Source organism: Bufo bufo, chromosome 3 (assembly GCF_905171765.1).
Source record: "Bufo bufo chromosome 3, aBufBuf1.1, whole genome shotgun sequence".
NCBI classification, from domain to species: Eukaryota; Metazoa; Chordata; class Amphibia; order Anura; family Bufonidae; genus Bufo; species Bufo bufo.
Genome location: NC_053391.1, coordinates 571126312 through 571151384, shown reverse-complemented (window position 1 = coordinate 571151384; position 25073 = coordinate 571126312). Strand labels below are relative to the sequence as shown.

The following is a 25073-nucleotide window of genomic DNA, read 5'->3' as shown; positions in this document are numbered from 1 at the left end:
TGTGCTATGGAAGATAGTAAAGGTAGTCTCCTTGTTGATGACCTGTGTGAGAATAGTCAGTGTTTGGACTGCTGTGAGGAGCAGGTGGGGGACCCCAAGCACAGCTGTGTTGGTGATGGTTGTGGTAGTAGTGGCACTTCTGGCCAATGTGGTGGAGGCAGGGGCAGTGGTAGTGACAGTGGCACTGGAGTCAAATACAGAGCAGGGAATCTGGAGAGGGGCAAAGAGCCCACAATGACATATCACAGTCTAACAAAAGTGGTGTGGAGAGTGAGGATGATGATTGTGTTGGACAGGACCTGGGAGCCTAATCTTGGTGCTGAGAAGGAGGAAACATCAGAGGAAAAAGGTGGTGGCCACAGTGGCAATAAAAAGCAGAGGCAACATATGGTCAGATCCTCCGAGAAAACTGCCAGGGCCTGATCTGCCTCTATTATGGTCTACTCGGTTACTGGTGATGCCGCTGATACTGTGGACGCACACTTAAAAAAAAAAAGCTTGGCTGCCGCTAGCTCTGTGCAGAGTGTGCAAGTATCTCCCATCGGGCATTTTTTTCTCCACAGTGACAGAAAGCAAAACCATTGCTATCTGCAAGATCAAAAAGGGATTAAAATAAGCTTTGGGCATTCAAACACAAATATAGGTACCATGGCTCTTTTGCAGCATATGATGCAGCATCGCTAGTTACTGTAGGAAAATAGAAGTGGCCACAAGCTAGCGCAACAAGAGTGTTCTTCTTCTACTGGATCCCTTTGTGTCAGCCAGGCCACATCCACGTACATTACAGTGTCTTTGTCATCATCAGTTAATGCTTCACCTACTCAGAGTACTCCTCCTCCTCTTCCTCCAGTCCATCGTCAGCCATCGGTAACGGAATGTGTGGCCAGGAAACAACTTTACATGCCCAGCAATCCGCAGGTGTGCATACTTAACTCCCACATAGAAAAGTTGTTGCCACACCAGTGGATTCTGCTTCCTTTATGGAGCTTACGGCGCGTGCTCAGCCTCGCTGGAAGATACCTAGCCTTCATTATTTCTCAAAAAAAGACATCCCTGCCTTGTACTGTTAAGTGGCGGAGAATGTGGGGCACTCCTTGCAATTCTGGTTCCTACACCAAGAGCTTATTTGCCTCCTCTACATCCTCCTCCATGGACATCCTCACTTCCCCAACAGAAGCAGGGCGGTGGGTTGCTCCCACTCCCCTCCCTCTTATCATATGTGTAAAGTGAAGCCTTGCCATGCCATGCTAGAGCTGATTGGCGTGGGAGATAGTAGTCACACAGCTGATAACTTGCTAAAGTGAATTAACCACCAAACATCCTGCTGGCTGTCTTCCCACCGAGTCCATCTGGGCTAGGTGGTCAGCGACAATGGCAGGAACATTGTGGCCATGCAGTTGGGGGAAACAAATGCTTTTTGCTTGGCACATATGATAAATTTAGTCGTGCAAAGCTTTTTGAAAAAGTGGCTTGAACAGGATACTGGCCATTTCCAGGAGACTGTCCTTGCATTTGAGCCATTCTTATGTGGCAAGGTACATCCTCCTGGACTTGCAGCAATATAATGGTCTGCCATTGCAGCACTTTACCCATGATGTTACAACTCACTGGAATTCCGCCAGGGGTGGTCAACCTGTGGCACTACAGCTGTTGTGAAACTAACATTCCCAGTATGCTCCATTTATTTCTATGAGAGTTCTGAGATAAACTGAGCAAGTATGAATGCTGGGACTTGTAGTTTCACAACAGCTATAGTGCCGCAGCTTGCCCATCCCTATGCTAGAGCGTCTGTATGGGCAGAGTAAAGACATAAATGATTTCATCATGCACCAGACCACCTCAGCAGAGAGCATGTGTTGTTTCGAGGTCAGGCGGTGGCAGCTCATCAGAGACGCCTGTTGCATAACCAGGCCCTTCAAAGAGGCCACCAGATTTGTCAGTAGGGACAACTACTGCATCAATAAAGTTATCCTTCTGATATGTATCTTAGAGCAGATGATCATGACAGTGGAAGAATAACAGCTTGTGCATCTTGCTAGCCGCTCTTTAACTGTTAGGGACCGACATGGAGGAAGTGGAGGATGAGGAGCTACCACTGGAGAAAGGGGCGCAGGAGGAGAATGAGTCACTTGTGCAGGGGCACGAGGCTGATGATGAGGATGATGATGACGACACCGGCCATGATGACCAATCACCTCAGTGGGGGGCAGAGCTGGAAAGAACTGTGTCCTTGGGCATGCTGGCATGAATGACAAACTGTATGCTTGCTTGCTTATTTAATGACAGGTGTATCCTTACCATCAAGCAGTCTGATGATTACTGGATAACCATGATTTTAGACCCTCACTATCAAAGGAAAATGGAGGAATGTTTTCCTGTTGCTGAAATGGAGGCCAAATTACTTTATTATTCGGATATACAGTCTACACAGCTTGACGCAACTTTTGGTGAGCAGAAGCCTGCCTCCTGCATGTCTTTCCAGGAGAACCCTCGTTACCCACCTCTCACTGTCTCCACTACCACAAGCAGCATAAGCCACAGCAGCAGCCAGTTTAGTATCATCAACATGGTGGAGAAATTTTTCCATGTGATACACCAGGTTGATGCAGATGATCAAAAGGAGACGTACCACCTGAACACCCAGGTTTAGTCCTACCTAGACTCTGGCTTTTCTCTGGCACATACTGTGTTCCCTGACCCTATGGACTTCTAGGCAGGCAGGTTGGAAAAGAAGCCGGAACTAGCCCATTATGCCTTTTCTTACCCAGCCTTCAGTGTTTTCACTGACAAAGTTGTCCTCCTGCAATGTACAAAACATCACTTTTGTCAAAATGAAAGAGGCATGGATCCGTGAGGATCTTCACACACCTCCAGCTGAGGCTGATGAATAGATCTGCCCTTTCTGATAGTGCCACCATCATGCCACTGCCACTGTCTGTCTGCCTATCATGACCTGTACCGTATGGCTTCTGCCATGATGCCGCTGTCTGCCTGCCTACCTTCATGTTCCGTACTGTATGTCTGCTGTTACTGCTGCCATTATGACACTGTCTGCCTGCGTACCATAATACTCCATACTGTATGGCCGCTGCTGCTGCCATCGTAGAGGCTAATCCCTTTTGCTAATCCACTTACTGACACTTTTATTACCCCTTCTGCCACTACCATTACTGCTACACAGCCATCACTACTACTTCAACCCCTAAACAACTGCACACACATCTACTGCCTTGTCTGTTCCATGCTGTTCTGCTACTGCTACTATTGTGGCCAGGTGTCACCATTACCCTACCTTTTCCACATCCACACTATACCATTCAGAACTAGACATTGTTTCTTCTGATAATCAACACTTAAAGGGGTTCTCCGGGAATTAAGAAAATGATAATACTTAAATATTACTTCATTATAAATATATTCCCAAATACCTTACATTAGTTATAATGGCTTGTTTTGTCTGGGGAGCAATCATTCGGAAAAACAAAATGGCCGCTGTCCTATTAGTACACACAAAGCCTGTCCTAATCACACAGGAGGACAAGTTACTTCACAACGCTGAGCTCAATAGCTGTCTCATCCTCCTCGCTGCTCTGCTTGTCAGGGATAATGATCCTGAATACAGTTTAATATGGTCATCAGATGAATCTCTGTAGGAATGGAGTTCATGCGCAGATGTGGCTAATGAGCAGCAGCACTTGTCTGCAGTCTCCATTACCACAGTCTATCCTGACTGTCCTCTCTGTACTTCATGTCTCCTCATGAGATTTAGCTGAAGATCTTATCAGCTGTATTGAGGATCATAATCCCTGACAAGTAGAGCAGAGAGGAGGATGAGGCATCTCTTTAGCTCAGTGTTGTGAAGTAACTTGTCCTCCTGTGTGATTAGGACAGATTTTATGTGTACTAATAGGACACCGGCCAGTTTGTTTCTCCTAATGATTGCTCCCTAGACAAAATTAGCCATTATAACTAATAAAAGGTATTTGGAAATATATTTGCAATAAAGTAATATTTACGTATTTTCATTTTCTTATTTCCCGGAGAACGCCTTTAACCCCTTAGGGACGCATGACGTACCGGTACGGCATGTTTCCCGAGTTCTTAAGGACCCATGACGTACCGGTACGTCATGGGTTTAAACTGCGATTACGGCGCGGCGGGGGTTAATTGGAACAGGATGCCCGCTGAAATCATTCAGCGGGCATCCTGTCACAACGCCGGGGGGGGTCATGTGACCCCCCGTATCGGTGATCGCCGCAAACCGCAGGTCAATTCAGACCTGCGGTTTCTGGCTTTACCTGCGGTTGCGGCGGCTGTGCGGCGGTGCCATCAGGTCCCCATGCGGCTGTGGGGGGGACCCGATGGCATGGAAGGCAGCGCGATGTCTAAGGAAGGCATCGCGCTGCCATCGCGCTGCCACAGGCCCCGGAAGCTGTATGAGTAATACACACAGTATTACTCATACAGCCAATGCATTCCAATACAGAAGTATTAGAATGCATTGTAAAGGAATATACCCCCCAAAGTTCAAGTACCAAAGTGGGACAAAAAATAAAGTGAAAAAAAGTTGAAAAAATAAAGTTTTCCCCCAAAAAAAATTAAAGTTTCAAGTAAAAATAAACAAAAACTTCATTTTCCCCAAATAAAGTTAAAGGGTTTCTACCACTTCGTTTTCACATAATTAGCTTTCAGACACTAGCGATACGCTGCTCTACCAAACAATCCTAATATAATAGCTTTTGGAGCAGCCGTTTCGCTAAAATAAGAACTTATATCTATATGCTAATGAGCCTCTAGGTGCTATGGGGGCGTCATTAGCACCTAGAGGCTCGGTCTACCTCCACAAAATGCCGCCGCCCAGCGCGTCCCTCCAGCCCGCCCATCTCCTCCGGAATGCGATCCTCCCTCTGAGCGTATGTATTCGGCGCATGCGCAGTGAATGTCTGACCGCTTCCCTGCTCAGACATCTCCACTGCGCCTGCGCCGATGATGTCATAGTGCTCCGAGGAACAGGCGCAGTGGAGATGTCTGTGCAGAAAGCGGTCAGACATTCACTGCGCATGCGCCGAATACATACGCTCAGAGGGAGGATCGCATTCCGGAGGAGATGGGCGGGCTGGAGGGACGCGCTGGGCGGCGGCATTTTGTGGAGGTAGACCGAGCCTCTAGGTGCTAATGACGCCCCCATAGCACCTAGAGGCTCATTAGCATATCAATATAAGTTCTTTTTTTAGCAAAACGCTGCCCCAAAAGCTATTATATTAGGATTGTTTGGTAGAGCAGACACTAGCGGATCGCTAGTGTCTGAAAGCTAATTATGTGAAAACGAAGTGGTAGAAACCCTTTAAAAAAAAATTGTAAAAAATAAGGGGAAAAAAAAAGTATACATATTAGGTATCGCCGCGTCCGTATCGACCGGCTCTATAAACATATCACATGACCTAACCCCTCAGATAAACACCGTAAAAAATAAAAAATAAAGACTGTGCTAAATAAGCCATTTTTTTGTCACCTTATAAAATGGTATACTGGGCACTCGCAGTATAGGCAGAACCATAAAATAGAAACAATATTAATTATTAAATTGATAGATTTATTAGTATAGCTAGACGTTAATAATGATAAAATACAATAGACTAAACTATCTAAAAGTCAATAGAATACATTGGTATAAAATACAATAGACATTAAACTACAAGTACCTAAAAGTGAATAGAATATTAGATAAATAGACAATAATAAGGAATTAATAAGGAATTGTTAATATGCGGCTATGATAACCTCTAATAGTATATCCTAAAAAAACAGTCTGGTTCCAAACCAAGGAAATAATGAATAAAATGCTGGGGCAAAGTCTCAGAATAATCCAAATTCCAATGGAACAATAAAAAGCAATGTTTTGTTGCAGTGAGTGTTTATTGCGGCGTCCCGCTTCTACTCACTGTTCGGTGATTGCTGGTGTAGATTTCACTGCTGTGGTTCCGGTTCTCTGTGTCACCCAATGCTCATTCCCAGGTCGTCTCCGCCACCGGTTTGTATGGCTCTGGGCACCGCTCCGTACGGTTGAAGAGCCGATGTCCTCCAAGCCTATGTTTGCCTGCTTCCACGCTGGATTGAATTTGCGGTCGCAAAATAAAGATGTGCTCGTTCTCTGGTTTTGAGAGGTTCAAGCTCCTGATAAATCAGCTTGCCAGGTCCTCTTAGAAGATATTCCGGTTTTATAGCGTCAGCCTGGAGAAATTTCAACACTAGGTGTAACAAGAGTTCATATAGAGATGAGCTGGGGGTCTTGGATCAAACGCGTTTCGGGGCTTCACGTTGCCCCTTCCTCAGTGATGATCATCACTGAGGAAGGGGCAACGTGAAGCCCCGAAACGCGTTTGATCCAAGACCCCCAGCTCATCTCTATATGAACTCTTGTTACACCTAGTGTTGAAATTTCTCCAGGCTGACGCTATAAAACCGGAATATCTTCTAAGAGGACCTGGCACGCTGATTTATCAGGAGCTTGAACCTCTCAAAACCAGAGAACGAGCACATCTTTATTTTGCGACCGCAAATTCAATCCAGCGTGGAAGCAGGCAAACATAGGCTTGGAGGACATCGGCTCTTCAACCGTACGGAGCGGTGCCCAGAGCCATACAAACCGGTGGCGGAGACGACCTGGGAATGAGCATTGGGTGACACAGAGAACCGGAACCACAGCAGTGAAATCTACACCAGCAATCACCGAACAGTGAGTAGAAGCGGGACGCCGCAATAAACACTCACTGCAACAAAACATTGCTTTTTATTGTTCCATTGGAATTTGGATTATTCTGAGACTTTGCCCCAGCATTTTATTCAATATTTCCTTGGTTTGGAACCAGACTTTTTTTTTAGGATATACTATTAGAGGTTATCATAGCCGCATATTAACAATTCCTTATTAATTCCTTATTATTGTCTATTTATCTAATATTCTATTCACTTTTAGGTACTTGTAGTTTAATGTCTATTGTATTTTATACCAATGTATTCTATTGACTTTTAGATAGTTTAGTCTATTGTATTTTATCATTATTAACGTCTAGCTATACTAATAAATCTATCAATTTAATAATTAATATTGTTTCTATTTTATGGTTCTGCCTATAGTGCGAGTGCCCAGTATACCATTTTATATTGTTTTACTTGTAAAGGAGGGGCGAATCTTTTTTTTACTGTGAGCACCTCCATCTGTGGCCTCACTCACTCCTGTGCGTCTCATAACAGTTACTCAATTATCCTTTTTGTCACCTTACATCACAAAAAGTACAACAGCAATCGATCAAAAAGGCGTTTGCCCACCAAAATAGTACCAATCTAACCGTCACCTCATCCCGCAAAAAATGGGCCCCTACCTGAGACAATCGCCCAAAAAATAAAAAAACTATGGCTCAGAATATGGAGACACTAAAACATAATTTTTTTTGTTTGAAAAAAAAGCTGTTATTGTGTAAAACTTACATAAATAAAAAAAAAGTATACATATTTGGTATTGCCGCGTTCGAATCGACCGGCTCTATAAAAATATCACATGACCTAACCTTTCAGATGAACACCGTAAAAAATAAAAAATAAAAACTGTCCTAAATTAAAAATAATTGTCACCTTACATCACAAAAAGTGTAATAGCAAGCGATCAAAAAGTCATATGCACCACAAAATAGTGCCAATCAAACCGTCATCTCATCCCGCAAAAAATAAGACCCTACGTAAGATAATCGCCCAAAAACTGAAAAAAACTATGGCTCTCAGAATATGGAGACACTAAAACATGATTTTTTTTTTGTTTCAAAAATTATATTATTGTGTAAAACTTACATAAATAAAAAAAAGTATACATATTAGGTATCGCCGCGTCCGTATCGACTGGCTCTATAAAAATATCACATGACCTAACCCCTCAGATGAACACTGTAAAAAATGTAAAATAAAAACTGTGCTAAATAAACCATTTTTTGTCACCTTACATCACAAAAAGTGTAATAGCAAGCGATCAAAAAGTCATATGCACCCCAGAATAGTGTTTTGCCAAAAAATTGAAACTCTGAAATGTCATCTCCATTTGCCAATAACTCTTGTGGAACACCTAAAGGGTTAACAACGTTTGTAAAATCTGTTTTGAATACCTTGAGGGGTGTAGTTTCTTAGATGGAGTCACTTGTATGGAGTTTCTACTCTAGGGGTGCATCAGGGGGGCTTCAAATGGGACATGGTGTCAAAAAAAACAGTCCAGCAAAACCTGCCTTCCAAAAACCGTATGGCATTCCTTTTCCTTCTGCGGTTTATGACCACATATGGGGTGTTTCTGTAAACTACAGAATCAGAGCCATAAATATTGAGTTTGGTTTGGCAGTTAACCCTTGCTTTGTAACTGGAAAAAAATGATTAAAATGGAAAATCTGCCAAAAATGTGAAATTTTAAAATTGTATCTCTATTTTCCATTAATTCTTGTGGAACACCTAAAGGGTTAACAAAGTTTGTAAAATCAGTTTTGAATACCTTGAGGGGTGTAGTTTATAGAATAGGGTCATTTTTGGGTGGTTTCTATTATGTAAGCCTTGCAAAGTGACTTCAGACCTGAACTGGTCCCTAAAAATTGGGTTTTTGAAAATTTCTGAAAAATTTAAAGATTTGCTTCTAAACTTCTAAGCCTTGTAACATCCCCAAAAAATTAAATATCATTCCCAAAATGATCCAAACATGAAGTAGACATATGGGGAATGTAAAGTAATAACTATTTTTGGAGGTATTACTATGTATTATAGAAGTAGAGAAATTGAAACTTGGAAATTTGCAATTTTTTTAAATTTTTGGGTAAATTTGGTATTTTTTTATAAATCAAAATGAATTTTTTTTACTTCATTTTACCAGTGTCATGAAGTACAATATGTGACGAAAAAAACATTCTCAGAATGGCCTGGATAAGACAAAGCGTTTTAAAGTTATCAGGACTTAAAGTGACACTGGTCAGATTTGCAAAAAATGGCTAAGTCCTTAAGGTGAAATAGGGCTGAGTCCTTAAGGGGTTAAACACAGACAGGCATTCTGCCCCTGTTAATGTATAGTTTTTGGTTGCCTGTGCAGAACAAGCCACTGTTTCTTTTGACATTAACATGTTTGTATAAATGGGGCAGGGATCTGCCTCCATTAAGGCATAACGTTTGGATGCTTGGTTCCAACAAGCTAATTCTTTTTCCACTTAACACCGTGTGTGTTTAAACACTATCTGCCGCTGACAAAGGGACAATATTTGGACGCTTTCGAATATGAAAAAGCATAAGACATGCAATGGCACAGTGTGTCTTTAAAAGCATGCTGTTTTATAATACTGTCAACCATGCTTTTATCTATAGCCATGTATTTCAGTGTCATTCTGACATTATTTGCTATTGCTGTCATTGCGTTCAAGAGTTTAAGAAGGGGGAGGGGAGAAAGAACAAAAAATTGGTATAAGAAATGGACTGTGGTATACCAATCTTCAGGCTAATTGGAGCATATTTGATTTGTGTAGAATCGATATGGACATGATTCCAATTTATTTTTTTAACTCGCAATTCAAGAAATTTGCTCATCAAGATCTGGCCTATGTCATATGTCAGGACTTTATAATATATATAAGGTTAATCCACGGCACTCCAATTCATGTGCACATCCAGCGTCATACCTACTGCACTGCCACCAAGATCCCGCTGAGGAAGGTCATAATTAGACCGAAACGTCCGGGAACTATGATTTATGTGGTTACATACTAATCATTTAATCTGGATGTATACAATGATAATCTGTAAACACAATAAAATGTAAAAATTTGCACATGAATTGGAGTGCCGTGGATTAACCTTATATCTGTTCTGCAACTCTCACGGGCACCCACAGTGGATTTATGGTGTGCGGAGTACACATCTCTTCAAAGGGTTTTATAATATGTCAGGGCTTTATAATTGATATTTGTACACAAATATAGTTCTATAGCATAGTGTAAAGAGAGCCAAGAACTAGCTGCAGCTCCAGGGAAAATATGCGTTACTGAATTCCTTTAAGAGTGGGTAAATCTGTAAGTGGTTTCTTTAAAGGGGTTGTCCGGGTTCAGAGCTGAACCCGGACATACCCATATTTTCACCCTGATGTTAGCATAGGAGCATCTCATGCTCCAATGCGCTCCCTTGCCCTGCGCTAGATCGCGCAAGGCAAGGGCTCTTTTGTTTACAATAACACACTCCCGGGCAGAGGCTTCCGCCCAGCAGTGTGTTCGGTGAGATCACCGGCTCAGATGGGCGTGCTTTAGCGCTGTCCTAGCCGTTTTACTGGCTAGGGAAGCACTAAAGCCCGCCCATCAGTGCCTGTGATGTCACTGGGCTTCCTGGTAGCCCCATGGAGAGCCCGGTTCGTCACCGGAACTCCTGAAAATGCCTTTGCCCTGCGCAATTTAGCGCAGGGCAAAGGAGAGCATCAGAGCATGGACTGCTCTGATGCTCAAGTTAGGGGAGCCTGGGTGAAAATGGAGGTATGTCCGGGTTTTTCAGAGGGATCTGCCGACAATTATACTTGTTCTTGTTGGGGAGACCTTTGACACTTCACATTTGTAATTGGTTGATCTTTTGCTTCCCATGAACATTGACAGCCTATCCCTAATTGTTAGGATGGTGGCCCATGCCAACCCCGCTCCGCTTCTCTGTTAGGCCGCCATCCTAACAATTTAAATATATTCCTGCATCCTAAGGAAGTTTTCATATACTTAAATCATACTGTCAGGAGGAGTCAACATATATATATATATATATATAGTAATTAGAGATGAGCTATTTCTTGGCTGCAGAGAGCGTTTATAGTGGTGTAGAACACTGTGCCTTGCAGTGTACTGAAACAATACTGTAAGTCAGTATGACATGCAGATGACAGGCATCGCTCTTAGAATCACTGCACACTTTACTTATTTGTGCAGTTACGGGGCCAAAACTGACCAAATAACTTAGCCTTACAGGTCAATGTTAGCGTCAAGAAGAAGCGCACTCCTTTTACACTGTCGGCAGCTGATTCAACATAGATGTCTACAGAACCTGTTGTATTAAACGCTTATACAAGTAGAGCCCAACCAACATAGTGGAGAGGGTGACAGCAGTAAGTTTGTGTTGACGTCACTGATTAATTTGCCCTTCCTCTGATCCGTCAGAACAATAACCCCCAAAAAACGGATCCTGTCTGTGGATCATCTGCCTTCACTCGGTCAGCATTTGGTCAGCAATCTATCAGTATTGCTAAAGCCCAAAAAAACAGGAGTGGATCTAAAACAGAGATGACACGTGAATGGAATATTTGCATGTCTTCTGTGTTTTGTACCCACTACTGCTTTTGTCTACCAAATTCTGATGCAAAATAGGGACCATATCATGCAGGCCTTACAGCTGTTACATAGACAGGATCCATTGTGCGTCTCATTTTTTCCTTCCTTCTGACAGATCAGAAGAAGGGTCAAATAAATGATGATGTCAGCCAGGCCAACAGGCAAAACAGTGGCCCAGTCATGAAGTGGGGAGGGTGGGAACAGCATGAGAAGTCCACAGAGTGGCTCTATGACATAGTCTGGAGGTGGCAGCAGCATCAGGAGGAGGCCCCAGAGTGGCACAATGACAGTGTGGAGGTGGCAGCAGCAGCATGAGGAGACCACAGAGTGGCACAATGACAGAGTGTGGAGGTGGCAGCAGCAGCATCAGGAGGAGGCCACAGAATGGCACAATGACAAAGTGTGGGGGTAGCAGCAGCATGAGGAGACCACAGAGTGTTACAATGAAAGAGTGTGGAGGGGGCAGCAGCAGCATCAGGAGGCCACAGAGTGGCTCTATAACATAGTCTGGAGGTGGCAGCAGCATCAGGAGGAGGCCCCAGAGTGCCACAATGACAGTGTGGAGGTGGCATCAGCATCAGGAGGCCACAGAGTGGCACAATGACAGAGTGTGGAGGTGGCAGTTGCAGCAACATCAGGAGGAGGCCACAGGGTGGCACAATAAATGAGTGTGGAGGTGGCAGTAGCAGCATGAGGAGACCACAGAGTGGCACAATAAATGAGTGTGGAGGTGGCAGCAGCAGCATCAGGAGGCCACAGAGTGGCACAATGACAGAGTGTTGAGGTGGCGGCAGCAGCAGCATCAGGAGTAGGCCACAGGGTTGAACAATGACAATCTGGAGGTGGCAGCAGCATCAGGAGTCCACAGAGTGGCACAATGTCAGTGTGGAGGTGGCAGCAGCATCAGGAGATCACAGAATGGCAAGGTGACATAGTGTCGAGGAGGCAGCAGCATCAGGAGACTACAGAGTGACCCGGTGACAGAGTGGAGAGGTGGGTGGCAATACCAGTACCAGCTGAAGATGGTGGGTGAAAGGAGCACTTGGCATCAGATGTGTGGCATCAGGCGGATGACAGCATCAGAATAATAGCTGAGGCAGGTAGCTAGAAGAAACCGGTCTCTTTTGTCAAAGTGTTGGTGTGGCACCATGGATGATCTAGTCTGATGCATCAGGCATTGGTGGGTGGAAATCCTGGCTGATCCACACCATTCATCTTGACAAAGGTCAGTCTCTCCACATTTTGGGTGAACAGGCGAGTTCTTCTTGGGGTAACTATGGCCCCCGCCGCACTAAACACCCGCTCTGATGCCACACTACTGGCCGGGCAGGACAGCTTTTCCAGGGCAAACTCTGCCAGTTGTGGCCACAAATCCAGTTGGGCTGCCCAGTAGTCCAGCGGATCTTCAATTTGGGGTGGCAGGGTGCTGTCCAAGTATGCCACCACCTGCTGGTTCAGGTCCTGATCCAGGTCTAGCTGCTGCTAGTGAGTAGTTTATTCACTAGGCGGGTGAAGAAAGCTGCTAATCAGCGACTCTAGACTCAAGTTGGTGCTGATGGAGCTGGAACTGCTCCTGCCACCCCACCCTGCCACAGCAGCCATGGCAGAGGAACGTGAGCACAGAGGGCACCCCCGGTCAGACCTGCGAGAGGTTGGACTATGGCGCAGATAGGCAGCGGCCAACTGACGACATAGGATGTCTCTATAGTAGTTCAGTTTGTCCTACCTCTCAGCGGATGTGAAAAAAGCCCCCTTTTGGACCAGTAGCGAGGGTCCAACAAGGTGGAGAGCCAGAATTAATCCCTCTGCCAAATGGTGACAATTCGGCTGTCACTACGCAAGAGAGTGAGCATGCCTCCATCTCCACTGCATACTGCCACGGTGTGTCTTAGTCCTCTACCTCGTCTTCCTCATCGTCCTGTAGGTCCTCTGGCTGCTCCTGGTCCTCCTCTCCTGTCACCTGTGTAGAAAAACCACCCATTTCGCTACACATTGCTTGTGCTCCGATGTCCTCCTCCTCCAGTTCAGCTCCCACAGGGCTCATATGGCCGTGATATCTAGGCGCCACGTCTCCAGTCCCCTGACCAGCCATTGTTACCACCATCTGTTCCAGGACATGAAGCAGTGGAATGACGTTGTTCATCCCGTAGTCCTGGCGACTGACAAATAATGTGGCCTCCTCGAAGGGCCTGAGCAAACGGCAGGTGTCACGCATGTGCTGCCACTGGCTGACATCGAAGTTACACAGGGGTGTACTCCTATCCGCTTGGATCATCAAGAAATAGTTTATGGCCTTTCTCTGTTCGTATAGTCGGTCCAACATATGAAGGGTGGAATTCCAACGGGGGGAAATGTCTCATATCAGCCTATGTTGGGGGATGCTGTTCTGCCGCTGCAGCTCAAGGAGGGTGTGCTTTGCGGTGTACAAGTGGCTGAAGTGCATGCAAAGTTTCCTCGCCATTTTTAGGATTTCTTGCAGATGGGTGGAAGACTTCAGCAACCACTTGACAACCAGATTGAACACGTGTGACATGCAGGGCGCATGGTCTCAGCCCTCATTGACGCAGCGCCGACAGCATGTTCTTCCAGTTGTCGGTCACCATGGTTACGGAAGGGTGGATGTCTCCTCCACATCTTGGCTGGCCAGTAGCTGCTGACTGTCCTCTAGTAGCTCGTCCTCGCTGTATAGTGGAGCTGAGCCCACAGCATATAATACTTCTCTGGCTGAGGGAACAGAAAAGGACAGAGGCAGGTTGAGGCCAGGTGAAGGCACAGGGCCTACTCCCAGACCATGCCAACTAAGGGTTGTGTCTGATGAACCCACCAACTCTTGGCTGGGGGCGAGTCAACCATTAAAGAACCACTGGGTTGCTGGTCAAGACACGACTGCTAGATGACACCGGGAGCTCAGGCCTCTCGCTGCGGCTCCTGCTGCCATGCCCCCTAACTCTGCTGCGACCTGTGCCTGCGCCAGAAACATTTAGGCCTCTGACACGGGCGTCATGGATTTGGGCCGGATAAGATGCGGGTGCGTCGCGAGAAAATGCGTGATTTTTCCGCGCGAGTGCAAAACATTTTAATGCGTTTTGCATGCTCGTGAGAAAAATCGGCATGTTTGGTATTGTGTAGATTTTATCATTTTCCCTTATAACATGGTTATAAGGGAAAATAATAGCATTCTTAATACAGAATGCTTAGTAAAATAGAACTGAAGTGGTAAAAAAATAAAATAAAAATTTAACTCACCTTAATCCACTTGTTCGCGCAGCCCGGCTTCTCTTCTTTCTTCTTCTTTGCTGTGCAGGAGGAAAAGGACTTGTGGTGACATCACTGTGCTCATCACATGGTCTGTCACATGATCCATCACCATGGTGATGGATCATGTGATGGACCATGTGATGAGCACAGTGACATCACCACAGGTCCTTTTCCTCCTGCACAGCAAAGAAGAAGACAGAAGAGAAGCCGGGCTACGCGAACAAGTGAATGAGGTGAGTTACATTATTTTTATTTATTTTTTAAACCTTACAGCCCTATTTTAGTAAGCATTCTGTATTAAGAATGCTATTATTTTCCCTTATAACCATGTTATAAGGGAAAATAATAATGATCGGGTCCCCATCCTGATCATCTCCTAGCAACCATGCGTGAAAATCACACCGCATCCGGACTTGATTGCGGATGCTTGCGATTTTCACGCAGCCCAATTCACTTTTATGGGGCCTGCGTTGCGTGAAAAACACACAAAATAGAGCATGCTGCGATTTTCACGCAACGCACAAGTGATGCGTGAAAATCACCGCTCATGTGCACAGCCCCATAGAAATGAATGGGTCCAGATTCAGTGCGGGTGCAATGCGCTCACCTGACGCATTGCACCTGCACGGAAATCTCGCCCATGTGAAAGGGGCCATACTGTTAAATCAAATAAATAAATAAAAAGGAAATTAAAACACCCCAAAAAAGTCTGTAATTTTCTCACTTCACCACACAGTGGCTACTAAGCCCTTTTTTTCCACTAATACAAGCCAAAAAGGGCTTTAGAACCTATAACTGCACCGCTGAACAGCAAATATATATTTTTTGCCAATAATAAATGACAAAAAGGGCTGTAATGTTCTCACTTCACCACACAACAGCAAATATTTTTTTGTGGCACTAATACTCGCCAAAAAGGGCTTTAGAATATATAACTGCACCACTGAATGACAAATAATATATATTTTTTTGGCACTATAACACGCCAAAAAGGGCTTTAGAACATATAACTGCACCACTGAACGGCAAATAGGCCCTTATTTTTTTACACTTATACACGCCACAAAAGGCTTTACAACATATAACTGCACCACTGAACGGCAAATAATATATATTTTTTGGCACTAATACACGCCAAAATGTGCTTTAGAACATATAACTGCACCGCTTAACTGCAAATAGGCCCTTATTTTTTTCCACTTACACACCACAAAAGGCTTTACAACATATAACTGCACTGCTGAACGGCAAATAATGTATATTTTTTTGCCACTAATACACGCTAAAAAGGGCTTTTTTGAACATATAACTGCACCGCTGAATGGCAAATATAGTTTTTTGCCACTAATACACACCAAAAAGGGCTGTAATTTTCTCACTTCACCACACAACGGCTAATAAGCCCTTTTTTCCCACTAATACAAGCCAAAAAATGCTTTAGAACATATAACTGCACCGCACAAGGGCAAATAAGACGTAGAAATATTTCCTTGTAATAAACCCTGTTAATGGCTGTATCAAACAACACTTGCACCCCAATAACAAGATTGGTTTGCTGGAATTACAGAGCTGTATAATGGCAATTTGGATCCGCGGTCAGTGCAGCAAGGTGTGATAGGATTGTTCCTATTACCCAGGCTGTAACCTCCCCTACTGAACCCTGTTCTGCTTCAATACTGTGGAATGATTCCCCCCTATCCTTTCCCTGAACTTCTATACAGCAAAATAACAGTTTTAAAGTCTTTTCTACCACTGTCCCTAGAGCCTGCTGACGTCTTTCCTTGCACTAAATACACTGGAAAATGGCTGAATCCAAGATGGCTGAGGCTATTTATAGGGCTGTGACATCACAGGGCTGGCTGGCTGCTGACTCGCTGCATGCATTGCATTGTGGGTGATCCCTCGTTCCAAGAGTTCCTTGCTCCGTGTCCTAACATGTGCAGCAGCCATTTTAGGAAAAAATGCAATTCATTACCACGAAGCGTGAGAAAATTCAGATTTGGCGCAAATCGAATTTTTTCAGAAATTCGGATCGAATTCCACTTCGTCAACTCCGATTCGCTCATCTCTAATAGTAATGATAAGATGGGGTTCCACCAAGCTTCTAGCTTTTGCCAGTGTTCCACAATGTATCGTAGGCAAGTTTAATCCCAATCACCAATCACCCACTGCACCTGTTCTGACACTTCCAGGGTGCCCCGCCAGTCTCTCCTTTCTGATCCCTTGATTGGCAAAGTAGTCATTTTCTGTGTGTTGAGAGGAACCAGGAAGGAGACACACGGGAAGTGTCAGGACATTGGTGGGATGAGTATTTTTTTTTAGCCTATTCTGAGCATTTTAGGGAAAAAATATTACCAGCCAGACCACCCTTTTAAATCAATGGTTTGTCTGTGCCATGCAGGACAGGAAAAGTCCTCCAGAGTGAGAGGTGCTCCCCTTCCCCCAATATAAACTCTCTGAATTCCCTAATAGAGTATATGAAAGTGGGTTTTCTAAACTGGACAACCCCTTTAAATGGTACAGAATTAGGCCTCTTTCACATGATCGTTTTTTTCCCCCCGTTTACGGGCCGTTTTTTGCGGTCCGTATACGGTCCGTATACGGAACCATTGATTTCAATGGTTCCGCAAAAAAAACGGAATGTACTCCGTATGCATTCCGTTTCCGTTTTTCCGTTCCGTTTTAACATAGAACATGTCCTATATTTGGCCGCAAATCACGTTCCGTGGCTCCATTAAAGTCTTTGGGTCCGCAAAAAAACGGAATGCATACGGAAGTGCATCCGTATGTCTTCCGTATCCGTTCCGTTTTTTGTGGATCCATCTATTGAAAATGTTATGCCCAGCCCAATTTTTTCTATGAAATTACTGTATACTGTATTTGCCATACGGAAAAACGGAACGGAAAAATGGAACGGAAACGGAAACAAAAAACGGAACAACGGATCCGTTTAAAACGGACCGCAAAACATTGAAAAAGACATACTGTCGTGTGAAAGAGGCCTTAGAAAAAGAAAATACATGGAGAACTGTGGATGTCGATAACTACATTTTGACTAAATGAGGGAAGAGTGTCTTACATATTTAAATATGCTTTTTTCTAGGGAACAGCCATGATATTTTTACTATCGAAAACACAGGTTTCTATTGCCGATACAAAAGGTCAGGTGAAGACATTAGTAAAACTGGATGAGATTGCCGGAGTTTCTGTAAGCAAGTTCAGTGACGGCCTGTTTTTCATTCAGCTGACTCAGGTACTGATTTTGTAACAACCCTTATTGTGTCAGAACTATTTCTATTCTGGATGTTTAGTTCTAGAGATGAGCGAATTTCATATTTTGAAATTCGTTCATGCTTCATTTGGTGGTAAAAGCAGAATTGCGTTATGGATTCCGTTACCACGGACCATAACGCAATTCTATGACGGAATGCATAACGGAATGCCTTTAGAGGCATTTCGTCATAATAGAAGTCTATGGCCTGCATAACTGATCCGTCCCGTTTCCGTTATGCAGGAGAGGACTCCCCTACATAACGGAAACGGGACGGATCCGTTTTGCAGCCCATAGTCTTCTATTATGATGGAATGAATAATGGAATGCCTCTAAAGGCATAGAATTGCGTTATGGTCCGTGGTAACGGAATCCATAACGCAATTCTGCTTTTACCACCAAACGAAGTGTGAACGAATTTCATAACGTGAAATTGGCTCATCTCTATTTAGTTCCATTCATTCTTCATAAATCATATTACATCACTCACTTTAAAAACTGGACATACAGTATTACTGTTTCTAGTCATAATGGACCTAAACTTACAGATCTAGTAATATTTAACTTGACACTTGCAGCAAACTTTAAATTGACGCCACAAAAACCACTGAAAGTCGAATTAAAGTTTGCTGTAAATGTGTATCTTAGGCTACTTTCACATCTGCGGTTTTGCTGGAAAATACTATTGAATATTACAACCGTCGGCTTCTGTTCGGAACGGATCCGGTTGTATTATCGCTAAATTGAACAAGATGGATCTGGCACTAAAACCATTGTAGGTCAATGAGCGCCGGATCCATTTTTTTCGTGTCTGAAAAAACGGATCCGGCACCATTGACTTACATTGTGTTTCACACTGGATCAGTCTTGATCAGTATCCCATGACGCACACAAAAACGCTGCTTCAGCAGTTTTGTGTGCGTCACGGGAACGCAACAAAACGGAACGGAATGCATTCTGGTGCACTCCATTCCGTTTTGTTCAGTTTTGTCCCCATTGATAATGAATAGGGACAAAACGGAAGCGTTTTCTTCCGGTTTTGAGATCCTCTGATGGATCTCTAAACTGGAAAGGAAAACGCAGATGTGATAATAGCCTTACAGGTCACTAGTGTCACATGAAAGACTCCTAAATCTGTATAAATAATATTCAATATTTTCTAATAAGCAGAGTAGAGCAACCATCCATATCTCACACATCTACTCTACCAATTATAAAGAGTATAAAAAAGTGCATGTAGAACTCCTCTCCTAGGCCCCTTTCACATAGTCAGGTCCATAAATATTGGGACATCGACACAATTCTAACATTTTTGGCTCTATACATCACCACAATGGATTTGAAATGAAATGAACAAGATGTGCTTTAACTGCAGACTGTCAGCTTTAATTTGAGGGTATTTACATCCAAATCAGGTGAATGGTGTAGGAATTATAACAGTTTGCATATGTGCCTCCCAATTGTTAAGGGACCAAAAGTAATGGGACATAATAATAATAATCATAAATCAAACTTTCACTTTTTAATACTTGGTTGCTAATCCTTTGCAGTCAATTGCAGCCTGAAGTCTGGAACACATAGACATCACCAGACGCTGGGTTTCATCCCTGGTGATGCTCTGCCAGGCCTCCACTGCAACTGTCTTCAGTTCCTGCTTGTTCTTGGGGCATTTTCCCTTCAGTTTTGTCTTCAGCAAGTGAAATGCATGCTCAATCGGATTCAGGTCAGGTGACTGACTTGGCCATTGAATAACATTCCACTTCTTTCCCTTGAAAAACTCTTTGGTTGCTTTTGCAGTATGCTTTGGGTCATTGTCCATCTGCACTGTGAAGCGTCGTCCAATGAGTTCTGAAGCATTTGGCTGAATATGAGCAGATAATATTGCCCGAAACACTTCAGAATTCATCCTGCTGCTTTTGTCAGCAGTCACATCATCAATAAATACAAGAGAACAAGTTCCATTTTCAGCAATAGATGCCCACGCCATGACACTACCACCACCATGCTTCACTGATGAGGTGGTATGCTTAGGATCATGAGCAGTTCCTTTCCTTCTCCATACTCTTCTCTTCCCATCACTCTGGTACAAGTTGATCTTGGTCTCATCTGTCCATAGGATGTTGTTCCAGAACTGTGAAGGCTTTTTTAGATGTCATTTGGCAAACTCTAATCTGTCCTTCCTGTTTTTGAGGCTCACCAATGGTTTACATCTTGTGGTGAACCCTCTGTATTCACTCTGGTGAAGTCTTCTCTTGACTGTTGACTTTGACACACATACACCTACCTCCTGGAGAGTGTTCTTGATCTGTCCAACTGTTGTAAGGGGGTTTTCTTCACCAGGGAAAGAATTCTTCGGTCATCCACCACAGTTGTTTTCCGTGGTCTTCCGGGTCTTTTGGTGTTGCTGAGCTCATCGATGCGTTCCTTCTTTTTAAGAATGTTCCAAACAGTTGTTTTGGCCACGCCTAATGTTTTTGCTATCTCTCTGATGGGTTTGTTTTTTCAGCCTAATGATGGCTTGCTTCACTGATAGTGACAGCTCTTTGGATCTCATCTTGAGAGTTGACAGCAACAGATTCCAAATGCAAATAGCACACTTGAAATGAACTCTGGACCTTTTATCTGCTCATTGTAATTGGGATAATGAGGGAATAACACACACCTGGCCATGGAACAGCTGAGAAGCCAATTGTCCCATTACTTTTGGTTCCTTAACAAGTGGGAGACACATATGCAAACTGTTGTAATTCCTACACCGTTCACCTGATTTGGATGTAAATACCCTCAAATTAAAGCTGACAGTCTGCAGTTAAAGCACATCTTGTTCGTTTCATTTCAAATCCATTGTGGTGGTGTATAGAGCCAAAAATGTTAGAATTGTGTCGATGTCCCAATATATATGAACCTGACTGTATATCAGTTGTGTCTGGCCAGCTACTTCAGGTTGGGAGCTGGACACAACTAATGTATGTGAATTGGACTCCAGTACACAGATCCGGCGTCTCTACACTGATATCGCCATACAGACAAACTGAGCATGCAGTGTTTTCTGTCCGCCGCTATTTGGCAGTGATTGGGGGGGGGGGGGGGGGGGGGGCAGACCATCATCTTCTAATAACGTACGTGGCATGAAAAGTAAAAAAAAAACCTCTTCAAAATAAAGAAAAAAGCCTGAAAAAATGCTTAATAGGTGTGTTAAAGGGAGTCTGTCACCTCCATATGGTCATATACAGTGCTTACATTGTCCTATAGCACACCTATACATGAATGTAATGGTACCCGTACCTTTGTCTTTTTCTTTACACTTGCGGAAGCTTAATTCATATGCAAATGAGCACTGGCAAGTGCCCAGGGGCGGCGTTCACTGTGTTGGAGCCCAGACTTCTCTTTTTTCATTGCTTGCCCGCCCTCCTATTCCCTTGCGTCATCCTTTGGCCGAGATCCCGCGCCTGCGCACTGCCTCGCCGGGCTGGGGCATGCGCACTGTGATGCCCATTGTGGGCACGGCATCACTTTAACTACTGCGCATGCGAATGTGAACAGCACAAAACCAGCGGCAATGTGGAATAGGAGGGCGGGCACAGGCAGAGGCTGGGTCAGGGAAACAATGAAGGCCGCCCCTGGGCACTTGCGAGTGCTCATTTACATATGAATTAAACTTCATTTTTCCAGCTTCTGCAAGTCTAAAGAAAATAACAAAGGTTCCATTACATTCATGTATAGGTATGCTATAGGAAAATGTATGCACTGTATGTGGCCATATGGAGGTGACAGACTCCCTTTAAGGAAAAAACACAAAAATGCCATAAAAGATGACTGCGACATGCAAAAAAAAAGCATGTATTTTTTATGGAACTTTTTTTTTTACAGTAAAACTTTTTGACGCCTGTGTTGCATCAGTTTTTTTTTGCAAACCCAATGACTTCAATGGATCCACATTTGCAGTCAAGAATAGGACATGTTCTATCATTTGCGGAATGGACATACTGATGCGGAAAACACATGGGAGACATCCGTGTGCTCTCCACATCCGTATGTCCGTTCAGAAAAAAATTGAACATGTCCAATACTTGGCCACAAAATGCAGTTCACCCACTGAAGTCAATGGGTCCGAGAAAAAAAAAAAAGGATCCAAAACGAATTTCACGTGAACGTCATCCGTATTTTGCAGATCTGCGTTTTACGGACCGCAAAAATACATACAGTCATCTGACTGTACTGGTTAAAGGGGGTAGCAGTCAAAAGACAAGCTCAGTTGTAGGAAACAGGGCTATATAAAATTTAATGGAAGGATATCCAGTCTTCACCCATGGATTTTGGGTTGCTTTAACCCTTAAGTGTCTGTAAAGTTAATCGCCTTGTTTCTAACAGTGTGACATACGACCACTACCGTGCAATGCTGTTGAGTATTGTGAGATAATTGAAACTTTCTAAAGGTGTACATACTCTTTAGATCAGAGTTGGTTGAACCTGCAGATTGTGGTGGGACTGGTTGAATATCTATTAAGTGTCCTGACCCTCTACTGATATGTGCCAGTCTATGTGCATACTATAGCAGTAACCTCCTTATCTGTGTTGTAGACATCCACACCAGGAGCCAAAGGAGGAGCAGCAGGAGATCTTCTTCTAATAAGTGACAATGTCATTGAGATTGTGACAAAACTTCATAAAGCTGTACTTGAAACAACACAAAAACCGTTAAAACTTCAGATTACGGATGAGTATGTGTCTATGACCTATTCTACAGTATATCACTATTATTATTAGAGATGAGCCAATTGAAGTCCGACAAACTGACTTCGATACGAATTTCAGGAAAAATTCGATTTGCCACAAAGCCGTATTTCCTCACACTTTGTGGTAACTATTTTTCCTGAAATGCCAGTAAAAATAAAATACTCACCTTATCTATTTCTCGCGGAGAGGCCACTGTGGCCATCTTGAATAAAGAAACCGCTCCAAATCCTGTGAGCGGTGACATGTGACATCACCACGCTGGCTGGGCTCGGTGACATTATTGTTGATGACGTCACCGCACCAGGCCAGCGTGATAATGTCATCAGGTCACCACGCGATAATTTGTGTGGCTTCCTCAATGAAGATGGCTGCAACGGTCTCACGAAAAAATGGATAAGGTGGGTATGTTTTTTTTTTACCCTGATTAACCCCTGAAAGGACTCAATTTTAGGGCTCATGAACACGGCCCGTTGCCTGGCGATGCCCGTATTGCGGCCCGCAAACAGCAAGTCTGTAATATGCGGGCACCGGCCGTGTGCACCCTGCATCATAGATGTGGACCCATTCACTTGAATGGGTCCGCAATCCGGAAGGTCCAGTGGAGGCACTGGAAGCACTCTGTCCGTGCCTCCGCACCGCAAAAAAATAGAACATGTTCTATTTTTCAGCAGTGCGGACGGATCACGCACCCATTCAAGTTGAATGGGTCTGGATCCGACTGCGGCAGCCGTTGCCCGTCTATTGGGGACCGCAAATTGCAGTCCCATATGCACGGGATGGCCGACCAACGTCCGCGTGCATGAGCCCTTAATGTCAGATGCCGCGATCAGTGATGAACGCGGCATCTGAGGGGTTCAATGATGGGGGTTGCTACATACAATGGAATTAGATTTGTGACAAATTCGGAACAAATCAAATTTCTTAGATTTTCATAGCTTTGCTTATCACTAATTATTATGTATTAAGTTCTTTGCTACCAACTCCCTTTGCCTGCATTTGATGATGGCCAGCTCTTTGTGAAGGCCACCTCTACCAGACCAGATTATTCAATTCCTTACATCCTATGTATATAAACTGTCTTATTTGAGAGGACCAACCTCTTGCAATTTCATTTTACTACAATTTTCAGTTGTTGCCTCAAAGAGCTTTCATTGTAGTTTCTCTATGGTTTCTTTCCGCATAATCACACATATGTCCTATGCTCCTATTCTAGGTTTTCGGTGAAGTTCAAGAAAGATCCAGTGGTTGTTAAAATAATTGAATCACCAGGACAAAACGGCAAAGGCCCCGTGTTCAAGAAAAAAGGAAGTCAAAGACTAGAAGTCTTTGTCTAATGACCAGGTCTACAGGAACTTGCTTATCCAGAAATTGCCTTCATAAGAGTCAGAGGTCTTGACGTAAATATCTAAGGGTTACCACCACTGGCTTATTAGCATTATCCTGAGGAAAATAAATAAAATAGGAGAAATCAATAAGGAACCCATTGGGCCTCATTTATCAAAATTGTTTAAGAAAAACTGTTCTTGTTGCCCAAACCAATCGGAGCTTGATTTTCATTTTATGGGGCTGTGTAGTGAATAAAAGCTGCACTGTGATTGGTTGTTATGGACAACAAGGCCAGTTTTTCTATTAGGCAGTTTTGATAAATGAGGCTCACTGTATCAGAAGAGGTTTTTCTATTTCCTAATTTAGGATTACATTCTGCTTTATTATGCACCTTGAGTTTAATATGAAAACTGACCATAGCAACCAATTTTATTTGATGTTTTTTTTTTTAAAACTACTATTTGATTGGTTACTATGGGTAAGGCCACATTTTTCCATAGACCTTGAGGTCATGTATTTCTAGTTACAGAAAACCCTCCAATAACTTACCTTTGAAATCAACGGCTGCATATACTCTACATCCCTCCTTAACTTTATTGAAAACCATATCCTATAAATGTATACATTGAATATCATTAATGTACATACACTCGTGAATCAGATAACAATTTTCAGCACTATGAAATAATAGTATCATTTTGACTTATTATCACATAATTTTATTCGATTAAACCTGTTTATCAGAGGCCCGAGCGACAAAGATTGAATATGTGCAGATATGGACGGCTTCACACATTTGAATGTGTTTCATCAGACCCTGGGAATTGCTAGTGACAAATAATTCTGATGGACTTCCCGGCCACAGCAGTGAAAATTCTGGAACGTTTCATTATTGTTTTTATGAATCTTCTGGAAAACTCTGTATAAAATGTTCTGGGTAAATTTTGTTTTTGAGCAGACAATTATATAGATGAGAACATCATTGGGAGCAATGTGATTCTGAATTATTGGATGATGAAACACTGAATGTACAATTTGTCAAGAAAATGAGCTTTTTGTCAAAAGTCCCATGGAGATTGAGATGATATACAAGTAATAAACCTTGAATGTGG

The 25073-nt window shown here is 43.4% G+C and overlaps 1 protein-coding gene across 2 annotated transcripts in view; it reads left to right on the top strand.

Moving 5' to 3' along the window:
* MYO1A (myosin IA) overlaps positions 1–25073 on the top strand; it is a 128422-nt gene extending 103349 nt beyond the window's left edge. For both annotated transcript variants that reach the window (XM_040425708.1, XM_040425707.1), the window contains 3 exons: positions 17731–17880; positions 22480–22619; positions 23849–25073. In XM_040425708.1, the coding sequence (XP_040281642.1) occupies positions 17731–17880; positions 22480–22619; positions 23849–23969 (411 nt within the window). In that variant the 3' untranslated portion in view covers positions 23970–25073. The remainder of the gene's footprint in view (positions 1–17730; positions 17881–22479; positions 22620–23848) is intronic.